The sequence below is a fragment of the Tetrao urogallus genome (assembly GCF_951394365.1).
Source record: "Tetrao urogallus genome assembly, chromosome: 1".
In the NCBI taxonomy this organism is placed as follows: Eukaryota; Metazoa; Chordata; class Aves; order Galliformes; family Phasianidae; genus Tetrao; species Tetrao urogallus.
Genome location: NC_136813.1, coordinates 41,929,416 through 41,953,036, shown reverse-complemented (window position 1 = coordinate 41,953,036; position 23,621 = coordinate 41,929,416). Strand labels below are relative to the sequence as shown.

General features: G+C 41.3%; 1 protein-coding gene across 1 annotated transcript in view; it reads left to right on the top strand.

The window, feature by feature from the left end:
* Positions 1–897: 897 nt before the first annotated feature.
* The window catches only part of MYCBP2 (MYC binding protein 2), a gene marked incomplete at both ends in the record, with an annotated part of 201,920 nt that continues 179,196 nt past the window's right edge, over positions 898–23,621 (top strand). The window contains one exon of the mRNA XM_079534526.1: positions 898–1,181. Within this exon, the coding sequence (XP_079390652.1) occupies positions 898–1,181 (284 nt within the window). The remainder of the gene's footprint in view (positions 1,182–23,621) is intronic.

Sequence of the window (23,621 nt, the reverse complement as noted above, 5' to 3'; positions counted from 1 at the left end):
AGCGGGAGGCCAGTGCTGCAGTTGGTCACACCAGTGCAAGGCCACAAGGCAGAGCAGAGATCGTAGCACGAGGAGTCAGCAGGGCGACACTCCCCTAGAACAGAATCACAGAACGGCCCGGGTTGGAAGGGACCTCAAGGATCATGAATCTCCAACGCCCCTGCCACCAGCAGGGCCACCAACCTCCCCATACTAGACCGCTGCCCAGGGCCCCATCCAATCTGGCCTTGAACACCTCCAGGGACAAGGCATCCACAGCCTCTAGGACAGCAAAGAAAAGCGCTCCCCTCCGTCCTCAGCAAACGTGAGGGATCTCCTCAGGTGCCCGTAGCCCACACAGTCGCTCGCAACATCCCGCCCAGAAGAAGCGACACCCCTCCGCGGTGAAGACCGCCGCCAGCTGCTGAAGGCAGGTGCGGCACCCACCCGCCCCGCACTTCCCAGGGGCCGCTCGGGAGGCGGGGCGGCGCATGCGCTTGTCGCCGGGAGGGAGGTGGGGCCCGGGCGGCTGCGCGGCCAGGGCGGCGGCGCCGAGCTGAAACTCCACGGGGGAAGCGGTAGCCGCTGGCCTCCGCCCACTGTTGCGGGAGGAGGAAGCGACCGGTCGGGCAGCCGGCCCCGAGGCGTACGGTGCTGCCCGGAGCTCGGCGCGTCCGCCTGCGGGAGAGAGCGGCGGCAGCGGCCGGCGCTGCTTCTGGGCCGGAGAGGCGGTTGAGGGGAGCAGCGGGCGCGTTTCCGCATCCCGGCCCCGGCCCGAGTGGATGCGCAGCCCGCGGGGCGGCGGCGGCGTCAGCGGCCTCCCCATGGCCGAGCCCCGGCGGTGAAGGCAACGGGAGCCGCCTGTGTGCGCGCCGGGCCGGCGGGCTACGCAGCCACCAGGGGGCGGGCGGGGAGGGGATGAGCGCCGCAGCCGCCGCCTCTGCGGGAGCAGCCGTCGCCTCCTGCACCGGGGCAGAGGGCGGCTTCTTCTTCCTCTCCGGCGGCTCCGTTCTTGCGGGGGCTATGGGACCCGAGGAGGGCTCCGGAGGCGCGCTGGGAGCCGTGCCCGGAGCCCTGCCGCCGCCTTCGGGCTGCCGGGGCCGCTACCAACTGCTGCTCTCGGGGAAGGCCCTGGCCGACAGATACCGGAAGATTTACACGGCGGCGCTGAGCGACCGGGAGCTGGGCGGCCACCCGGGCAGGTAATGCGCTCCTCCCCACCACGGTGTTGTAGAGGCCCTTCCCCAGCTGTCTTCCCGCTCGTCGCCCCGTGCCATGCGGTCGCTCCTGCGGATAACGCGGCCTCGGGGTGGGGGGAGCGGCGATGCAGCTGGGGTGCCGTCCCCGCCCTGTAGCTCGGCCCTGCCGCCCGCCCGCCGTCACGGCGCAGATGGCGCTGCCGCCCCCGAGGCCGGCGGAGCGCTCACCTGCGGCCGCCTCCCCTCCCCCTCCTGCGGGCCTGGAGCGGGAGCACGCCCAGATCGAAACGGAGCGCTGCGTTCTCGCTCCTTCCTTCCTCGGGAGGCCCCTAGGGCAGGCCGCTGTCTCCTGCCTGTCCCCGTGTCCAAACGTGGAGCCCCGCCGGCAGTGCCTGTTGTCCCCCACCGCCCGACGGCTGGAGAAACCCTTTCCGCGGGGAGGCGGCTGCCCCCGCCCGCCTGTTGCTCCGCCGCGGCTCACCTGGGCCGTTAAACCGCAGCGCTGCGGGATGAGACGATGCGTGGCTGCTGGGGGGGGGGGGGGGGGAGGGAAGGGGGAGGGGGTGAGAAACCGTTGCACCCGTTATTGCTCTGTACCGCTCCCCCCCCCTCCTGCCTGGAGGAGCCCGGGCCGAGCCCTTTGTGTGAAGGGGCTGAAGGGTGGTGGTTTCTTGGCATCCCTCAGTGTCCGGGTGCGCCCTATTGTTCCTCTCTGGAGGGTGTTGCGGTTGTGGATGGCACGAGAACGGGCGGTTCCTGCATGAGAATCCCTGTGCGGTGTCAGGCCGTTGTGTGGGTGGGCCTGATCGTAGGTGACACTCAGGTTGCTGTTGTAAGTTGGTAATGGCTGTGAGACACGAGGTTGGCATCTCTGCATGTGTTCTGCTTTTTTTCTTCCTTTTTTTGATGTCTGAGCTGAGCAGCAGGGGTTATTCCCTAAGGGAGGGTGCATATAGGAGGGGAATGGTGTAAGAAACTAGAAGAACAATGTAACTTTCCCAAATTGCTTTTGACTGGCAATACTGAAGCATGGGCTTACAAACGTTTGTGTGTGACATCTTTGTAACTATTGAGCTCTCTTCAGAGTATCTGACAGGGAAACTACACTTCTTCACGCACGCATGCATATGCAAGCGTCGTTTATATACACTGTGTATGCGTGTATAGTGTGTATATATCTGTAGTACGTATAGATGTTCAGTATTGCCGTGCCTCTGAGTTTTCTTACCCTCATTCTCTCAGGTAAGCGTTCATTCTTTTTTCTTTCACATCTTCTTTTCCTCCTTTTGAGCACGTAATCCTGCAACTGCAAATAAGAATACCTATTTCAAACTTTAATCAGGCATGTGATTGTTCTGTGGCATTCAGGTGTCTACCTGAATTCTTATCTTGACACATCTGTATTGCTTAAAGCTGTAGTAAAGCTGTAGTTTTGAATTTATTGTGTCCTCAATGGTTTCTGGTTTAATCATAATTACACTGGTGTCTTTTCAACATACTGTTGTAGAAAATACTGTCTTTAAGTGAGTGTCAGTTTCTGTGTTTCTTTTAATTGACATGCTTAATGTATTTACTTTTAACGCCAGGGTAGGGTAAGCTTCTTGCTGAGTCTGTTTCTGATTAACAGGTTGTTGTGAGGCTGGCAATTAAAAGAAACAGTGACATTGAAAAGTTACTGTATACCTTCGGTTTTGAAGACCAGATTGTGGCTTCATTGTGTCATCATAGAGTAAATCCAAGATGTCTGTATCCTCTATATGGGGGAAACAGATTGTCTCAAGGTTGATGACTGCTAGCTACTTCCAGGGAATACAGCCAGGGTAATAGAACTTTTAAGAGGTTTAATGTTTTATTATTAGCTAGTGCCAATACCTCTTGATATTGACACCCAGTGTCTCTTGTGCTGGATGATGGCAGCCAATGTACTGCTCATAATCTCCACCCTTCTCCTGTATCAATGTCAAAACGTTCCTGTTGAAGATTTGAGAATTTCAGCTACTTCGTAGTATTAAAAACAAATTTCAAAAAAACTATTTGAAATTATTTTTTAAAGTTAAAATGATACAGATCTTCAACACTTGCTAAAGAAATACTGTAAAGCAATTTGTGCCTCTGTGTAGTTACTACAGTAGATAATTGTAAGATAGGTAAAATGAAGACTCCTTATAAACCTTACTACCTTAACCTCTGATTAATCTATATGGAAAATCTAACCCTGTTAATCTGTCACTAAGAGTGTTTGTGGCTATAAAAATATATTGAAGTAGCTTAAGCTAAAATTGGCTTTTAGTCATTAATAACATCTGCCTGTGCTCTGAGAAGACTCTTAACTCTGAAGAGTGATAGTACGACCTGCTTGCAATGTGTTGACATAATTTTTTTTTTGTTTCAAATCTGCAAGATTGTGTTCTGCACTTAAAATAGTGTGATCAGTGCTTAATTGAGCACTTTTATTCCAACCCTGATTTAAATGCTTATGAAGAAGTAGAAAACAGTATCAGAATGCCTGTGCGCAGACAGGGAAATTAGGCATTGTGAAGAATGTTTAAAAGCTGCGTATAAGATTAATTTCACATTTGCAAGGTGTTTGTGTTAGCTGTCATCTGAAAGCAGTGAATGTCACATGCTGAGCAGGATGGAGTGATTGGTTTTGAAACAGAGTTAGCAGTACTTTGTTTCCTCGTGTAGTGGTGGCAGTAGTGTTACAAACACTTCTTAATCTCCAGAGGAGATAGTTTGGTTGCTATGCTTGTTGGCCCCACCATGTCAATATTATTTATATAGTCTCTTGCAGTAACAGATTAGAGACTTGTGCTGGGTTAAAATTAACTTGACAAAAATGGTTTGTTGTAATGCAGACTAATTCCGCAATCTGACTCACCTTGTGATCGTACCCAAGTGTGTGATGGCATGAGGGGAAGGGCTGCACAGTCTCTGTATGGAAAGGTGGAAGGAGAGAAGCAGTTTCTCTTATCACCTGTGCCAGGCTAATAGTTTTATGAAACGTAACAGGAAGATGAATCTAATCCTGTAATTTAACATCATCTTCAGTCAGATGGCTTGACAATTAAATTTCCCGCTGATATTCAAGATTGTTCTGGAAGATGGATGCATTGAGTGTGCTCAGTTAGTAGTCCCTGCTTTGTGGCTACTGCAGTATATGAAAATGATTGTCAGTGGCATTATGGCGGTATGGTCATGGAGGTCTCTAAAGCTGTAGTAGGAAGTATGAGCCTCTTTAGAGGACAAGTGAAAACTTTGTCATCATAACATTAACTCATACTGGCTTATGAGTGAATGAAACTGTCTGCTCTCTGTTACTAAGAATAATAGAAGTCATTAACTGCTTTCTCTCCTGAAACTTTGTATGTGCAAAATAGAGTACTTCAAAAACTATTTTTGATTTTCATGTTTTGCTGTCTTAAATCGTATCACTTAGAATTCAATCCTAAGAAGCATTTCCATCTAACTGATTTGTTGCTATTATCTTGTGTACATCTCAGTCTTCATTAAACTGTTAGTCCCTTCCCTTTTACTTGTTTATTGTTAGAAGTATCAGGTAGGTTTATTGTGTTCTTTGAAACCTTTTCTCAAATACAGTTTAAAATAAATTTGTTATGGCCCCTGTGCCGCCCATCTTGTAGTGAAGATTTTTACTGTATGATTTTGATTGAGGTTTTTAATATTACAGTGATAATATATTCTGAAATAGTAATAGTTTCCTACTCATTTCTGAATGCTTCCTATCTTTTTTACAGCTTATCAATTAGTCTTTACTGGAAATATTTTTTTCATATTGAAAAACATAAACTCTGCAGCTATATAGGTAACATCATGCAGATCCAAGAATCATTGCTGAATAGGTTCTTGAATTCCATATGTATTTTAAGTTACTTGTGAGGCCTGTCTGGATTTCTGTAGTAATACTAGGTATCGGAGATGCACCAGTGTTTACTGAATAACAATCAAAATTGAATGTTCTCTTTATGGTCTGTACTAATGGGATTCATAGGATGGCTTGGATTGGAAGGGACCTGAAGGATCATGAATATCCAACCCCACTGCCACAAGCAGAGCTGCCAATCTCCACATTTAGTACTAGACCAGGATGCCCAGGGACCCATCCAACCTGGCCTTGAACACCTCCAGGTGTGGGGCATTCACAACCTCTCTGGGCAGCCTGTTTCAGCACCTCACTGTTCTCATAGTAAAGAACCTCCTTCCTGATATCCAACCTAAATTTTCCCTTCTTCAACTTAAAACCATTTCCCCTTCATCTTGCTGAGCTCCCGAGATTCTTAATTTTTAATTTTTTTTTCCCACTTGAAACATCCTGTCAATTAGTTTGAAGACATCAAGAGTCTAAAAATATGGCTTTTTTTTCTAGGTTACGTTTTTTTTTTGTCCCTTACTACTTTGCCAGGGTTGCTTCTCTTAAATTAATTCCTCGACAGGAGGGGAAAAAAAAAGCTTGTATTTGTATTCGGGAGGAAACAAACAAAAACAAACAACACAAAGAAAAAAAACCAAACAACAAATGTGATGTTGTGAAATAGCTTGCTGTGATACCAAGGCAAATGTCAGTGATGACTGAAATATAACGTTTCTGCTATTGACCAGAAATTAGATGGCTATTCTTTCAGCCATTTTGAATGAAGAAGAGGCAGTCATCTTTTGTTTTATGATGAACTGGATGATTAAGAAATTTTTGGAGGTTGGCCAGCTAATCTATTTTCACAAGGCTAAATTATGCATCCTTTGGAGCAAGTTTATCTGTCACTAGTGCTTTGTTAAGGCCTTTCACAGTTAAGTGAAATTCTTAAATTTTCCCTTATGCCCTTTCTTATGCTCAGTAATGCAATGCTTATTTGACTGGGGCATGTTTTAAATATACGTTTTAAAATTTTTTTGGTGAAATGCTACTGAAACACTTCACCTTTCTACTGTCAAGTTGTTAACGAACATGTAGAAGCATAGAAATAATGGTTATTATATTTGGATATATGAAATTCATGTTCATTTGGTAGTTTGTACACCAAAAAGCCTACTTTTCTTGATCTATTTGCTTGAGACTTGATGCCTATTTTTTTTTTCCTGCTTTTAAACAAAACTTTAATTGCAAAAATCTTTGAAGCATTCATGTGATTGAAAAAGTAAGATTAATATATGTAGAGACTAATAAAAATATTATAGTAGTCTTTATTCTGAAGAATTATGTGCTCTTCGTTCCTGTAACAAACATTTGCTTCCCTTTTCTTTGATTCCTGTGTTTTGTAAATATAATTTCACCATCTTTGTGGATACTGGGACTAGCAGACTTGAAACTGCTTGAGGAGCTGGTCAGCACAGTCCCTGGTAATTCTACTTTTGAAGGCATTGAGGTCTATCAGTGTTGGTCACTTCTTAAGTACCATCTCTTAAGAGCATGGAAGCAGGCGGGTCCTAAATATTGCAAGTCAAGCAGACAAGGCAGAAGGTCAGCTTGACTGAGCAGGGATTTTCTAGAGCTTAGGCAAGAAATTAAAGTGCATGATGACTAGAAGTGAGTTTGAGCAATATGGGACAATTACAGAGATGCTGTTGGACACTGAAGGAAGATAATTAGAATTGAAGATCAGTACTGTGGGAGAAAACAAAAAGGGCTTTTTGAAATATGTTAACAGCAAAAGGAGGAGCAGTGATAACATTAGTCTGTTGATTGTTGAGGATGGACATCTAACAAATTGGGTTGCAAGCAAAGCAGAGATGTTTAATACCTTCTTCACCTCTGTCTTCAACTCTTATAATGAGCCCTTGGGATCCCCAGAGCCCCGAGTTAGAGAACTGTAACAGCAGGAACAATGAATTCTGTATCACCTCTGAACTTGTGCAGGATTTGCTACTCCAGCTGGATGTATATAAGTCTGTGGGGCCTAATGGGATTCATTCAAGGCTCAAAGCTGGCTGATGTCATTATGAGACATCTTTCAATTATTTTTCTTGGAAATCTGGAGAGGTGTCAGTTGACTGGAAGCTTGCAAATGTTGTCCCAGTTTTTAAGAAGAGCAAGAAAGAAGACTGGTAATTACAGGTCTTTCAGTCTCACTTCAGTGTCTGGTAGAGTTATGGAGAAGGTTATTCTGGGAGTTACTGTAAAACACATGGGAGTGCAATCACTGAACATCTGAAATGGATTCATGAGGAGAAAGTCCTGCTCAATGAACTTAATTTCCTTTCATGAAAAGGTTATTCACCTTGTTAACTAGGGGAAGCTAGTAAATGTAAGTCTTCAAAATTCTAATTATTCAAATTATTAAATAAAATGAATTTCTATGTGAGGCAAGAAGTTTTTTGCTTTCTGGATTACAACAGATTCTTAATTTCACTGACCATCTAGAGCAGCCTGTATTGCTCTTACGTTAAGAAACCAGGAATTAAGTTCATCTCTTTTCTGCAGCAAATGAAATAGATGACATTGAATCATGCTACTAGGTCGTTTGGTGAAGGGCTTGTCTTGCTCTGTTCTGGTGCAGACTCAAGCACTGAGTGCAGTTTTGGGTGCCGCAGTTCAAGACAGATGTAAAACTATAGTGTATTAGAGTGTGCTCAGAGGAGGGCTATGAAAATGGTGAAGGGTCTAGAGGAAGGAAGGCCTCCAAAAGGAAGGCCTCATGGTGACCTGCAGCTTTTCACAAGGGAAGTGGAAGGACAGTGCTGAGCTCTGCTTTCTGGTGACAGTGACAGGACCAGAGGGAACAGCATGAAGCTATGTCAGGTGAGGGTCAGGTTTGATGACAGGGAAAGGTTCTTCACCAGAGGGTCATCAGGCACTGGAATGGGTTCCCCTGGGCAGTGGTCATGGCACCGAGCTGTGTGAATTCAAGGAATCTGTGTACAGTTTTCTCAGATATATGGGTGGAATTTTGAATGATTCTATGTGAAGCCAGGAGTTGGACTCTGTTGGATCCCTTTCAACTCAGGATATTCTGTGACTGTATCGTACTGTTGGTTAATAGGGATTAACTGTCAACTAAATACAGTATTTTATGTATCTCTTCTTTAATAATGAAAATTGTTTTTACAGAACAGTTGGTTTTGAGACACTGTAGTAGATGCTTACTCTAACATGATTTGTATTTCTGCACTATTAGCATGGAAGGCATAGCAAAAGCTGGAAAGAAGCAAATAATCTGGCTGATGACAGATTTACTAATAAATAAAGCTGATAAAATTTCAAAGTGAAACTGTGCTAAATGGACTAAAATTTGAGTGCCTTTAAGGGGATGAAGCATGGAATTTGCAAGGCAAATATTCAGTCTTTGTGGATTGCTAGGAACAAATATCAATTTTTGCAAAAGTGAACATAGAAATCTATTCAGAAGTCTAGTGGTGCTGTAAGACGTCTTTGTCCTATTTGTAGTAGTGCATCCTTCTGTTTCTTACGAGGGAAGTGTTCAGAAAAGAAATAATGCATGTGATGGAATCACGTAGTCTGGTTTTGTTATTTATTTTGGACTACAAAATAATACTATATAGGACCTCTAGTTTTTCTGTCACAATTTCTATTACAGGCCAGCTGGAATACAACAGAAGTTTCAGAAAAACTAAAACTAGGTTTTCTCGCTCTAGTACTGCACTTGTATAAGGGTGCATCCAGTAACACAGCAGCTACTGTGTGAGCTCCTAATTAGTCACATTCTGAATGTGTACTCGTGGATAAGGAAGACAGTTATGTGGAGAACTTGTCAATTTGGTACTGTTCACCTGCAATATTTGGTCATTGTTATTTAAGATTTTTTTAGTATTTGTATGGTAATTGTCTCAGGAAGTTTCTTTTCTTTTTCCCATTACTGGCTGTTTAGTTTCAGCTTCAGTGTTATTATAGGAACTTTTTAAACTTAGATGAGGCATTTTATAGTTTTCCTTTGTTAGATTCTTGATGTTCAATGATCTCTTGGCATTGTTGCCAACTTTGAGTATTTTACTGCTCAGTGTGGTCCAAAACAATGTATTTAATGTGTTTTAAACTTTTAAAATAGTTTATCCTTCCTGAATATCAAGTTGTGGATTATTGATGAGAATATTTGTATGAGTGTGATTGTAGGTGTTGGTTTCTGACAATGGGAAAGCTCTCAACTGTAGCAATACAACCTGACTCAATCATTGGCTTTATACTTCTGGTAATTATGTTACATTAGACTCATGTTAAGTCTGCTGTGCTTTATACCAGCAAACGTTGTATGAATATTCTGCTGGAGTTCACAAAAGTTTGGAGTTTTAATACATGAACGTTAAAACAAACAAAAAACCACTTAAGTGCGGAACTCCTAACAGGATGAGAGAAATTGGTATATTAAATTCCTCCTGGAATATATATTAAGACACATGTGACATGAGGAGGTGTTGCAAGCTAACACAGCTTCACAAGGGCAGATCATGCCTAGCCAGTCTGTTGACTTCTGTGATGGAGTGACAGCAGTATTGGGCCAAGGAGGGGCAACTGATGTCATCTATCTGGACTCTTGTAAAGCCTTTGCCATGATCCTGCTCCGCATCCTTGTCTCTAAGTTGAAGTGTGTATTTAAAGGCTGGATAGCTTGGTGGATGAAGAATTGGTCACAGCCAAAGGATTGTGATAAATGGTTCTGTGTCCAGGTGGAGGCCAGTGATGCCTCCTAGGTGTCCATCTTGGGACCAGTGCTCTTCAATGTCTTTATTGATGACATAGATAGTGGGATTGAGTGTTCCCTCAACAAGTTTGCTGATGACACCAAGCTGAGTGCTGCAGTTGTTAACAGCATAAAGAAGGGACACCTCCCAGGGGGACCTGGATGGACTTGGAAAGTGGGCCCCTGTGAACCTAGTGAGCTTCAACAAGGCCAGGTGCAAGGTAAGGTGTTGCACCTGTGTCAAGACAGTCCTGGATACGTGTACAGAAAATAACTAATTGAGAGCAGCACAGAAAAGGGCTTGGGGTTCTGGTGGATGAAAAGCTGGACATGAGCCAGTGGTGTGTACTTGGGGCACAGGAGGCCAAAAGGGTCCTGGACTGCATCAGGAGAGCAGTGTTCAGCAGAGTGCAGGAGGGGATTTTTCCCCTCTACTCTGTCCTTTTGAGGCTGTATCTGGAGTACTGTGCACAGACCTGGGGCTCCCAGCACAAGAAAGATGTAGAAATGTTGGAATGGGTCTGGAGGAGGGCCATGAAGATGATCAGAGGGCTGGAGCATCTCTCCTACAAAGAAAGGTTGAGGGAGCAGTGCTTCTTCAGTCTGGAGAAGTAAAGGCTCTGGGGAAACTTTGTTTTGGCCTTCCAATGTTGAAGGGAGCTTATAGGCAGGAGGGGGACTAAATTTTTGTGCAGACTAATAGTGGTAGGACAATGGAGGAATGGGTTTAAACTAAAAGAAGGGAGATTTAGTTTAGATGTTAGGAAGAAATTCTTCACTCATAGAGTGGTGAGGCACTGGCAAGGCTGCCCAGAAAAGCTGTGGATGTGCCATTCCTGGAGGTGTTTAAACTGAGGTTGTATGGGGCCCTGGGCAGCCTTGCCAGTCTAGTGGGTGGCAACCCTGCCTACAGCAGGGTGCTTGGAGGGGACCTTAAAGATCACCTAGTTAGTTCCAACCAGATAGCATTCTATGATTATATGATATGATTTGCAGCAATTGTGGCTTACTCTGTTTCCTTAATATTTTAACCAGTGACTGATTTTTTTTTTTTTTTTTTTTCCTTAGTTTATTTCAAGATGGTCCACAGCTTTATAGATGAAGAAACAATTAGGATTAATTTTACTTGATTGGGATTGTACTTTACTTCCATTTTTTAAAGGCATACCAGTTCTGTTGGTGATTTACTATGAAGTGTGACGTTCTGTTCTCAATAATCTTCAGACTAATCTGTGTGTTCCTGGGATTCTTCCACCGATTTAACTGCATATTCCTACACTTCCTACTGATTTAAGTTCATGTTAAGAAGTTCATTCCAGAGTCATGACTTTTTTATTCTTTTTATGTTGGTAGTTTGTAGGTGTGAATTCTCTTGTGGTTCTGTTGCGTTGTTAAACTGGGAGAAAATATCTGTTAATTTTTCAGTTCCAGTTATGCTAATTGCTTTGGCATGTTGAGTGGTTGATGGACGTGTTAAATGACCAACATAAGGAGCTGAAGTTAGGTGGTTGTTGGAGTTACTTAAGAAGTAACCGCGCCTCACTGTTAACTGCGTTAAATGGGCTTTTTGCTTCCTAAAACCTTGATGTTGAAATTATGCTTCTGCTGTCTTTGCCTGGGTGTGGGGATTTATTTTTATTTAGCACTTTTTCCACTCCCTGTCCCCTGCTGTGTTGTGATCTTTCTCCTGGCCACAATATTTTGAAGATGCTTTAGTAATTCTCTCCACCTATGACTACTTGCATCTTCATAAAGAGTATGTATATCAGTAACAGAATCATTCATGATGTAATATTCTTGCCAGCTTTTTTTCCATGTCCTTTGTTTACATTGGAAACATGACTCCTCTCAGCATCTTTTAAATCATTGTGTTTCTTTTTCTTGCTTCAGACTGAGACTTTGATTGGAACAGTAGTCTTATAATTAACTAAAGCTCTTACGTTTCAAATATACTCTTGTTAAGTAGTCTTTCATAGCCAATTCCTGCCATTGTATCACTCCAAAGAATGAATGCTAGAAATTGGCGAAGGAGAATGGGCTACTTATACTGTAAATGGCTTTGTTAAGGTATATTGGTTTTTTTTATGTTTACATTTATTATGCTTTGAGTTGGTAGGTTGTTTTTTGTTGTTGCTTGTTTGTTTGTTTTTTTTTAAGTAAGCAGTATTTCTTAGTAAAAGAGTTGTCATAGCTCCTTTACACTGATAAAAGTGTTGGATTGAGGGTTTTTTGTTACAACTGAATGATACTTTTTTTTTGCATGTGATTTATCTGTGACTACTTCAGTCTGTGGAAACTATGGGTATTTTTCTTCTACTAATTTAAAAAGTCTAAAACTGTACCAGTTACACAGCCTAGAAAAGAAACAAAAATCAGCTTTTTGTCCCCATGTAAATCCGGAGGCTTTGTTTAGATTTGTGCCATTCCTTGTTTTTCTTTTTCTTCCCATGACTTTACTCACCTCTAAGCATAATTGTATAAGATAATGGTTTTTGAACTGGTTTGTGAACAATTTCATAGATTTTCTGAAAGGGAGAGTAAGAGCAGGTCTTACTCTCCCATGAAAGAATAAGCCTTTTGTTAATAATTTTAGATTCACTGGAATGATCCAAACTGCTCCCACAATTTTATAGATCTGCAAGTGAAAATAATTGGAGGCCTCTTATATAGCTTGTGCTACAGTGTCATAGCATTTAGATTATTTTGACCAAGGGCTCTGTCAGTCTATAAGAATATTTACATAAGACCCCTGTTTAGGGTCAAAATCTGAACTCTCTATTTTGCTTCTGCATTAGTCTCGGTCTTCTTGATATTTCTTATCTTTTCTGTTGCTGAACCTTTAATCCAGTGATCACTTTTATACAGATCAGCAGCCAGTCATTTGCATTAGATTGAAGTAAGTTTGTCCTTTGTCACAATCAGAAAGATCAACATGATGGAAAGGTGATATAAGAGGGACTAACACAATAGAAAGGTGTTGCATGGGAAGGAAAAAGGACTGCTCACCCTTCTCCAAAATCTAGACTCACAGAGGGAAACTCCACAAAGGAGGGATCTGCAACAAGAGATCCTTCTCTGGTGGCAGTCAGCCCTTAAATGAGGTCTAGGAGTGGTGCAGCCAGGCTCCATGCCTTCTGGTCACACAGGTGAATTGCATTCACCTGTGCACCTAGGGCTGACTGGGTTCTTTTGTCAGGTTCTCAATCAGTGGTTCGGGCTGTGACTCAACAATTACCATACATCCTTAAATATGAAACTTATTCTTCAGTTTCTAGTGTTACAGTCTTATCTCTATATTTTATTTTTCTCATTATGAGTTATTGTAATTCATGGCTCACTTTTTTTTTTTTCTTTTGCATTTCCTTTTTTTTTTTTTTTTTTTCCTACCAGCCAATATAGTATCCTTTCTAACACAAATGTTTCTATGTCTTCATTACGCTTGTGTGTTTTCAAAGTGATTGTCTCTCTTCTATTTCTCTTCAAACAAATGGATTCTCTGTTGCATTTTATTACTACAGTATACTGCTAGAGAATGTTGACTATTGGCAACTGCAGACTGGTGGGCTTTCAATAGTATGCACTAGGGAGTTGTCTTGTGCTGTTTGGTGAAGATGGCATATCATTATCTGCTGTTCATGTTCACTTTATTAAGTACAGTTTTTTCTAAATTTTATGGAGCCTGTTCTCTAAATTAATTTTTTCCCAATCTGATTTTTTTTTTTTTTTTTTAAAGTGGCATTATACACACTTCAGTTGTTGTGGTTGCATTTGGATAGGCAGGTGGCTAAAGGTGCAGACAAACTGTTGTTCTTGCCATGGCTGATTTACTTTTTATTTTCACTAGAGCAAATAAAAAACAGTCCTAAAATTGTAGAGGTGAGAGATGCAAAATGGTTTCCTCTGCACTGAAGAACTCGAGGTGAAATACTTACCTTGCGTCTAATTTCATAAGTAATATTGCAGCTAATAAAAGAAAAACTACATAATTACAGGAAAGAAACTACACCAGACAGTGGTTGTACTGAGGAACCATTATTTTTGTGCAGAGAATACTAGGTAGATGTTTCCTTGTGTGTCCTTCGCTTTCAGAGCAATATACATGAATCAAAACATTTGATATATTTAAGGGAATTTTCTAGATACTGCTTTGCACTTCTGCAGTTCTCTTCTAGTTAAATATAAGTCAGGTCAATTTTATATTTGGTGTTAATTTCATTTCTAGTACATGTGGTGTCTAGTTTTTGGACTATAATGGAGAAGTTTAGGAAGGATATTCCAGTAGTCTGAATAAAATCCTTTTTCCTTAGGTCTCCAAAAATTTGGTTTTCGAGGAAAAATCTAATTGTTTTAAATAATACTAATGCAGTGTGATGTCATGAGGTTGAGAAATTGCTTAGAATTATGAAACTAACAAGTCATAATTAAAAAGATGTGCCATTGCAGGCTTGAGTATGTTTGGGTATTTTAACAAGCCTGATGAAATTCTTCTGCCTGGTGGTTAAGATAACTATTAGGAATTACGTTGAAACTTCGTAGATATGAGGCTCTAAAAGAACAAAATAAAGCAAACTGATTAAGAGTGCTTGAATAAAAAATGAAGAAGATTCAATGTACTCTGGAATATGTATTTCTAAAAATACTGTGGGGAAAAAAAAAAGGTAATATAAATTGATATAAATGGAAGAGATAAATCAGACATAGTGGATTTATGGTGAGCCTTGTCTGGGTATTGTAGTTTAGATCAGCAGACAGCTAAGCACCATGCAGCCACTTGTTCACTCCCACCTAAGAGGGATAAAGGAGAGAATCAGAAAAACAAGTAAAATATATGGGTTGAGTTAACAGTTAAATAGGAAAGAGAAGATGAGAAAAAAGTAAAACCAAAATGAAAAAATATACGAAAGAAGTGACTCACAAGGCAGTTCACTATCTGCTGACTGTTGCACATTCAGTTCCTGAGCAGTAGCATCCCCCCCTGGGCCAACTCTCTTACAGTAATATGGTATAGGATAACCCTTTTGTCAGTTTGGGTCGTTTGTCCTTTTTCTGTCTCTTTCTAGCTTCTTGTGTGCCCTCATTCTCCTTGCTGGGAGAGAGCAGTGTGATAAGCTGCCACATTCTTGATATAGCACAAGCAACGACTCAGCAACAACTGAAACGTTGGTATCTTACCAATACAATTTTCATCTTATAACACAGCATCATCCAGCTACTAGGCAGGAAATAAATTTATTCCAGCCAGAACCAGGACCTCGTGGCTGCTTTTATTCTAGATATAACTACAGTAGTATGGGTTTGAAACTGTTTAAAACAACAACAACAACAAAAAACCTGCTGTGAATAGGTGCTGCCGAACAGCGCTGCCAGGTACTGGAGGGAAGGACAGGTGGGGGGAGTAGTAGCAGTGCTTGTGCTTCTGGCTCTGTCCTAGGTCCTGAACCGTGCCATCTCTACAGTGGAGTTTTCAGTGCTGGAATTGAGGTTGTGGGTGAGAAAGTTTGTAGGTGATGCAAAGCTGGGAAAGATTTATAAGTATTACTGGAGATAATAACATTAACAAGTGTTTTATTCCAAGGGGAAAAAAATCAATGCATACAAATGTAAAAACAAAATAAATGAAAGCCAATGTGGAAGTTCTTCATGACGACTTCTACCTATTGCAAAGAATTATAAAGTGAAGTTAATTCAGTAGTGTCATGCTGTTCTTGGGTCTTGTTTTTTTTTTTTTTCTTCAAAATCATGACAAATTATTTTCTGTAAGAAACCTCAAGTACTTGACCCTTTCTTTGCACTTCATAGTGATGAAGGATGGAGAGAGGCATCACTGTCTTTTTTTTTTTTTTCTTCTCAACAGAAAAAACCAGTTACGAGTGTAAGAGAATAGTGAAATTACATGTCAGTGGTGTAAATGATGTGGCTTAGGCTGAAGAAGCTGACTTTAATTGACAGATGACTTGTTTCTCTTCGGAGTTGAAGTAAGTTCAGGCTAGCCCTGGAAAAAGAGGAAAATAAACTGATTCTCTTTTTTTTTTTTTTCTTTCAGAAATAAGGAAGTCCAAAAATTAGCATTAATTTATCATGAAGGAGATTAAGACCTCACAAAGAGCTTTCCGGTAGGATTGGCGGTAATTAGTAACTCCACAGGGAGAACACCTGTCAGCAGTTGTGAGTTAACTCTTGTAGCAGCTAAGCAGCACACAGCTGCTTGCTTTTTACCCCATCTTCAGTGAGATGAAGGAACAGGAAAGGAAGAGTGAAAGTTCAAAGCAAAACCAAAGTCTTGTGGTTTTAAATAACTGCTTAATTAGTGAAGGAAAAGTGGAAGAAAAGAGAGAGGAAAAAAGTGAGACAGACGCAATGGCTCAGCAACCCCAACAGGTGACCAGGGCTTAGCCAGTACCTGAGCAAAACATGACTAACCTCTCTACACACCGTATTTTCACTTATTATTGCTGATCATCTTGTTGTATGGCATGAAATATTTTGGTTAGAGTCATCTGCACAGTTGTCTCCTCCCAATCTCTTGTGCATTCCCTTATCTTTTTGGTGGGAGTTTGAGCATGTAGAGTGAGAAACAAGAAAAAACTTGATGATGTGTCTGTACATGTCTAAGGTGATGATATCTCTGTAAGTGTCAGTATCTATAGATATCTAAGGTTTGGGAGGCAAAGGGTCGAGGCCAGATTCTTTTCAGTGGTGCATAGTAACAGGGCAAGAGGGAATGGTCACAAACTGAAGCATAGGAAGTTCATCACAAATATGCGTAGGAACTTATTCACAGTAAGGGTGACAGAGCACTGGAACAGGCTGCCCAGAGAGGTTCTGGAGTAGTCTTCTCTGGAGACATTCAAGACCAGCCTGGATGCCTACCTGTGCAACCTGGTCTAGGGAGCCTGCTTTGGCAGGGGGATTGCACTTCATGTTCTCTGGAGGTCCCTTCCATCCCCTACAATTCTGTGATTTTGTGATGTGCAAACACTGTTCAGCTGCATTTGTTGTGATTTAACCCCAGTAGATTGCTAAGTACCATAGAATCACAGAACTGTAGGGGTTGGAAAGGACCTACAGAGCTCATCGAGTCCAACCCCCCTGCCAAAGTGGGTTCCCTACACCAGGTTGCTCAAGTAGGTGTCCAGGTGGGTTTTGAATATCTCCAGAGGAGACTCCACAACCTTCCTGGGCATCCTGTTCCAGTCAACAGTCACTATATCACTCCCTTTCCTCAACAGAAGGACAAAATATAATGGAAATAACTTGTGGGTTGAGCTAACGGCAGGATTACAATTTCTGTCAGAGGTAAAACACATTTAGCGAAGGGGATATTAATATAATTTATTTCTAGCTGATAACAGTAAGAGCAATGAGAACTAAAACTTAAAATGCCTTCCTACCCTTTTTCTACTTCCTCCTCCTGAACTGCACAGTGTAATGGGGCTGTGGTTAATCCGTTATGGTTTGTCCTTGCTGCGCCTTCATCTTTATTCTCTCTCTTTGCCCCAGCATTGGGCCTTTCTCACAGGATGCTGTCCTTCTTAAACTGATTATGTGCGGGCTTCCCACAGGCTGCTGTTCTGCCCAAGAGGCTGCTCATTTGTTGGCTGCGATGTGGGTGTGTGTTCCAACATGGGGCACCATGAACTGCAGGGGGATGCTGTGCTCAACTGTTGGTCTCCTGGAACTTCTGCTTTGTGCCAAGAGTATGTTCTGGCCTTCTTCTGCGTTAACTTTGGTGTCTGCGTTTTCTCACTCTCCTCTTCCGGTTTCTGTTGTGAGACATCTCTCCTCTTTCTTAACCATGATCACACAGGGATGCACCAGCTGTCACTCTGGCCAGCGTGGGTCCCTTTTGAAGCTGGCTGTTACCTGATATGGGGCAGCTGCTGAGCTGCCCCTCTGCTTACAGATGGCACCCCTGCAGCTCCCCACTATCAGAGCCTTACCACATAATTAAAGTTACAACATTCAGCTACCACTAGTGTGTTAGCAGCATTGTTTTGGTTCCAAATCTAAAACGCAACACCATGTGAGCTGCTATGAGAATTTACTTCATCCTAACCACAGCCAGTACAGGAATGAAGTGGAATTTGAATATTCCTGTGCTGAACAAGGGAATGGTGAAATGAACTTTTTTTGTTCCTTCTCAAAGAGTATTTTTAATGATTCCAGAATACTTTCCAATAGCGATGTTTTAGATTGCCCACACCATTGAAGTTTGGAAAAGTCTTGTTAATGCTGCCAAACGCATTGTCCATATTGATCCATTGTACCAAGCAGCTTATGTTTGTTGTGTGTAAGCATTTTTGGCAGGCATTACTAAGTATACACTTGGGTGTTGATTATAGTCAAGAGAGTGTGAATTGATTCAAGTAATTGTCTTGCCTTAATAAGACCATACATTCTTATTCATTTTGTGTAGTATTATAGTTTTGATTAGGCTAATTTCCATATAGATCTGGGTTTTTGCCCAAATTTGCTGTGTTTGCTGATCCAGATGGTGAGTAAATGAAAAGCTCAGTATGTCCCTACTTGGAAGCATAATCAGAAACATGGCACGGCACCAGGAAAATGATAAGCACTGGATTAGAAAAAACATACTCCTGTAATGTATATGCACAGTTGACTGCTTCCCTGCAACCGAATTTTACCTTACTATGTGAACAATGAGAATCACAGTATAGTTGAATTTGGAGGGGACTTCTGCAGACTAATTCAGTATTTCTGCTCAAAGTAGTATTTTTGTGTAAAGATGCCTTCCAGTTGGTTGTCCACGTGTGCAGATGCGTGGGGTTATTACTCAAACACAGCATTTTACATTTGCCTTCGTTAAATTGGATAACATTCCTGTTGTCCCATTTCTTTGTCCTGGTGAGGTCTTTCTGAATTGTGGCACAATCGTCTAATGTGTAACTCCTTTCCAAACGTTGTGTTCTCTGTAAACTAGCTTGAAGATGGACTCTGTCCTGTCATTCACAACACTGACATTTAGTCAGTGTTCAGTTCACATTTATCTTGCTTGTACTTGAACACTTTGCATAAGGGTGTTGTAACTCAGAGTCCCAAAAGCCTTACTAATATTGAGATAAACAGTGTCCATTGCTCTCCTGTTACCTGCCAAGCCAGCCATTTCAATGCTACCAATTGGTCAAGTGTTATTTCCTCTTCCTAAATCCAAGCTGACAGCTCTGTCACTTTCTTGCCCTTTCTGTGTTAATTTCCAAGGTTATTTGCTCCATCACCTTTCCAGGTGATGAGACCAATAAACCTGAAGTTTCCTAGGTCCTCTGTCTTTTCCTTAGTGTAGACAGGAGGAATGTTTGTTTTCTTTTCAGAATACTATGTCAATTGCTATGACCCTTCAGAAAATTGTCTACAATGGTGTTGCAGTGTCATCAGCTAGGTTCCTCTGCATTTGCAATGACATGCATGCAATTTATTTTAATTTTTCTAGCCTTATCTTTCTCCACTGAGGTTACATTGTCCTTGCTCAGACTTTTCCTGTGGACATCTGATTGCTGAAGACTAATCGTACTGTTAGTAATGGAGATGACCAAAGTTCTTTGTGACTTGGATCTTTACCTTGTTTGGCACTGGGCTTATGTTTTTCCTACTCTTCCTTCTGCTACTTGTTCTCTGTGTCTTTCATATCTCGTGCCAGACTCATCTCTATCTGGGCTTTGTCTTTATAAATCCATCCCTGAACACTCAGACTTTGTCCTTGTATTCCTTCTGAATGAACTGACACTGCTTCCATCTCTTGTATGCTTCCTTTTATCGGGGGGCTCTTTGTACATAGATGTATGCTTCCTGTCACCTTTCCTTGACTTCCTGCACATATTAACAAACTGTTAATGAGCTTGGAAGTGATCCTTGAAAACGAATTGTCCCGCACCCCTTTCTCTGGGGGAGTGTACTCTCATAAGATTCTTCAAAGCGAGTTTCTGAATAGGCCAGAATCTGTTCTTCTGGTGTTTAGGATTGTGATTCTGATTTTTTTTTTCTTTTTTTTTTTTTTTTTCCCTTGTTCCCTTGTCTCATGATGCTGAACAACAAGGTCTCATTGCTGCAGCCACAGATGCATCCAACTGGTTCTTCCTTGTTTAAATGCCAAGTCCAGGAGACTGCCTAATTGACTCCTCAATCATCTGTGTCATGCATCCAGAAACTTTGTGCTTTGCTTGTGCCTTGCTCTGTTGCCTTTCCAGCAGATGGTTTTAACATCCCCCCATAAGGATCAAGGCCTGTGAATGTGAGGTCTCTTGTAGTCCTCATCAACTTCTTCCTGTGTAGATTGTGAGTAGCCAACACCTGATGTTGTATTGGTCTGCCCTAAGTCTAACCCTTAACTCTCATCTGGCTCCTTTTCAGCTGTTTCGTCTTCTGTCTAGATCATGAAAAGGACATTATGCTTCATTATGCAACAACTGTGATAGATGTTGTGGTAAAGTTTTAATGTGGAAAAATAAAGAAAAATCATCAAGCTATGCAATAGAAATATGAAAATTACTGTGTTAACAACTTTTCTTGAGGTATCCTCAGAAACTAAAGAATTTTCTAAGAATATTCAGAACTAATATTCAGACTAAGAATATTCAGAAACTAAAGAAGAGACTAATGAAGTAATTGCCTTTTGTGGTAGTCATTTTGTGTTGATGCAGCTTGGTTTCTTAAAATAATCTATTCCTCATCTCTCTTACACTATTTCAGTTCTGCAGTGGTGACTTAGGAGTAGTGATGCTTCTGTGTGTTACTGGATGTCTGTAAAGATAAGTCTTTGGAAAAACCTCTTGAGAGCCAGAAGTTATATTATGCTTGTTTTAAATAAATTATAGTCATCTTGGCTTCTTTCAAGTCCAGTACCATTCTGCGAGCTTGCAAGGTAGAACTGAAGGTAGATAGTTCACTATGGTTGTATTTTAACTGTTTTGTATCAGTTTGTCTTACTGTATTGCCACTTCCTTCTTACCTAATGTGATATTCTATCTTATAGTGATAGCCTATGGAAAATATTATTTTGCAATTTCTAGACTTTCTGACAGTACAAAGAGCTGCCAAACAGCACTAGTTTTTATGTGGTTTCTGCACATAAATACAAATATTGATCTTGCACTGTTACTGAATATGGCAGTAGCTGAGAAATCTGGTGGAAGAAACATCAGGTCATTACTTTTCAAGCAGTGCCTGTATGTCAGTACTCCTCTTCTGTTGTCCTTGTGTAAAACGTGTTTACAGTTTTTTAGGTAACTTCATATTGTGGTGACAGATCCTAAGACATCAAAGTGACTAAATGACTCTTAATGCTGCAGTGATAATAACTTGCAGTTGCAGACTACTAAAGAGTTTCAAGTTGGGATTTCACCTTGGGGTGTTCAAAAACAAATGCTGCTTTTTGTATACCCAAATCAACCACCAGAGGCAACAATTCACAAGTATTGTTCGATGTCTCCAATTTGATTGTTTCACTTCAGTATCACTGATTGCTGCCTCTTAAGAACATCTCTATTAGTCCTTGAATTCTTAAGCCAACTACCTACATGCCTATGGAAACAAAATAATAGTATGTCTAACTGGATGCAGCCTGACAAGTGGGCCTCTCCTTTCAAACGTATACCCCTTCCCTAAGATGATTATTGAGTTGAAGCCATTAAGTTCAGATAAACACACTGATTCAAAATCAGTTCGTAGGTTTTAAAAATTTTAGCATCTACTAGGAAATAAGTTTCTGAATTCACACTTTTTTCCCCAAAATTAAGGTTTTTATCAGCAGTAGAATGACTTGGTCTTATGTTGCACTTGTTGCTGTGACCTTTGGTAAGAAATTTCAGACATGAGTACAAGTTTAAGGGCCATCAGAACTTTAATGTGACTTGTGTTGTTCTTGTTTTGACTCGGCAGCAAGTACAGCATTTTTTTTTTTCCACTAAGCAGTCTTTTAGTGCAACACAGATCCTAGAACTTATGCAGATGTGAACCCAGTGTTAATGCAAAGTTAACCTTTACTGATTAATTCAGTAACAGCACTGGGTGCTCAACACAAAACTTTTCTTCCTTCTCAAATTTAATGTCATGAATTGCAAATGAGGGCTGTTCAGTCGTAGGGGAAGAGTTCTGTTTGCATTTCCTCAGATCTTCCAAATAGTAAAAATAATGCTTTTGAGGTGATTGAGGAGCATCCCACTTGCAGTGCAGCAAATATTGTAACTGCTAGCTGGTGCTACTTCTAATCTGAAAAGAAATGAGGGAAGCATGCTGTTATTGCCATCTGCTAAAGATACTGGAAAGCTGAATAGAAGTTAGACTCATGTTATTTAAAATCTGTTGTAAATTGCCCAGCAATCAATTGTTGGTTTTCTTTTTTGTGTGTGTGTGACAGCTGTTAAGAACTAAATATTTTCTGTCTGTCATGGTTTTATGATTTTTGGTTATTGGTATTCCACATCATAACATTATGTAGTGCACTGGGAGTAAAGTGTTAATGCTCTAGTTCTGGGCACCTGTTCAGAAGAGAAGAACTACGTACCCCAGAGGGCCTTGTGGTCAGAGATATAGCATTCTGATACTGTATATAGTAAACTAGTTTGTTTATCCTCAGATAGTTGCCACTGTAATTATTTCAGGGTCCTCTGTTTCCCTTTTCCAGAGGAATGGATTTGGCAAAATCTCTCTGTCCTGCTAGTTACGGAACTCGGCTGAACCAGCCCATAAACTGTTGATACTTTCTTTGTTTTTATTTTCAGTGATTTTTCTGAGAAGGCTGTAATAAAACCATGTGCTTATCCGTTAGTTCCTCTTGACCCAAGAAACTTATTGTCAAGGTCTCCTCGTGTTTTGTACTGATTTGATTTCCTTTGGGTGCCAATTCAAAATTATGAATTCAGCCTCAAATAAAAAGGCTTGAAATTGTTTGCAGAAAATTTGCCTGAAACTTGCTGATAATTGAAAGTTGGTTTATTATACTGAGTAGTATCAACATCTAACTTGAAAGTTAAGAGCTTCTGTCACTGGAATTAAGTTGTTAATTCCAGCATAGAGTTTCAGGACCTTTAGAACTGTTGTTTGTTATCAAACTGTTGACAACAACTGACAGTTTATAGCAATTTACAATTGTTAGCCAATACAAGTTGACAATTTAGTGAGAAAATCTAGCCTTATCGGGTGTTGTTGATCTTCAGGCAGTGGAAGAGATGGGCTTGTAATTAAGTTGTGGTTTTAAACAGGAAATGACTCAATCTTCCTAACATTATTTTTCTTGAGTAGACCTGCCCATATATTATCTTCGCTATCTGAATATTAAAATCTCATGATGTAACGGTATTTAACAGTAATCCTGTAGAAATCATGTGTATCTTATTTTTTTTCATTCATACATTGTAAACAGATGATTGCTTGGAACTGCTTATGAAGTTAGACTTGTTTCTTTGTTTGTTTTCGTGATTAATTGCTTACTAGTTCTGAACTTTCTTTTAGAAGTGAATCTTAGGATAAAAATAAGCTTTAATTTTTGGGATTTTTGTTAAATAAGCAGCATTTCTCAGGGGTTAGTGCCTCATCAACCACCTGAATAAATGGGTAGAGTTCACCCTCACAAGTTTGCTGATGATACAAAGTTGGGAGGAGTGGCAGACATACCAGAAAGCTGTGCACTACTCAACAAGACATGAGCAGAGTTGGAGAGTTGGGCAGGGATGAACCTTATGAGGTTTAACTAGAGCAAGTGTAGAGTCTTGCACTGGGGAGCAATAACCATACAGGTTAGGGGATAACTTGCTGAGAGGAGTTGTGCAGAGAAGGACCTGGG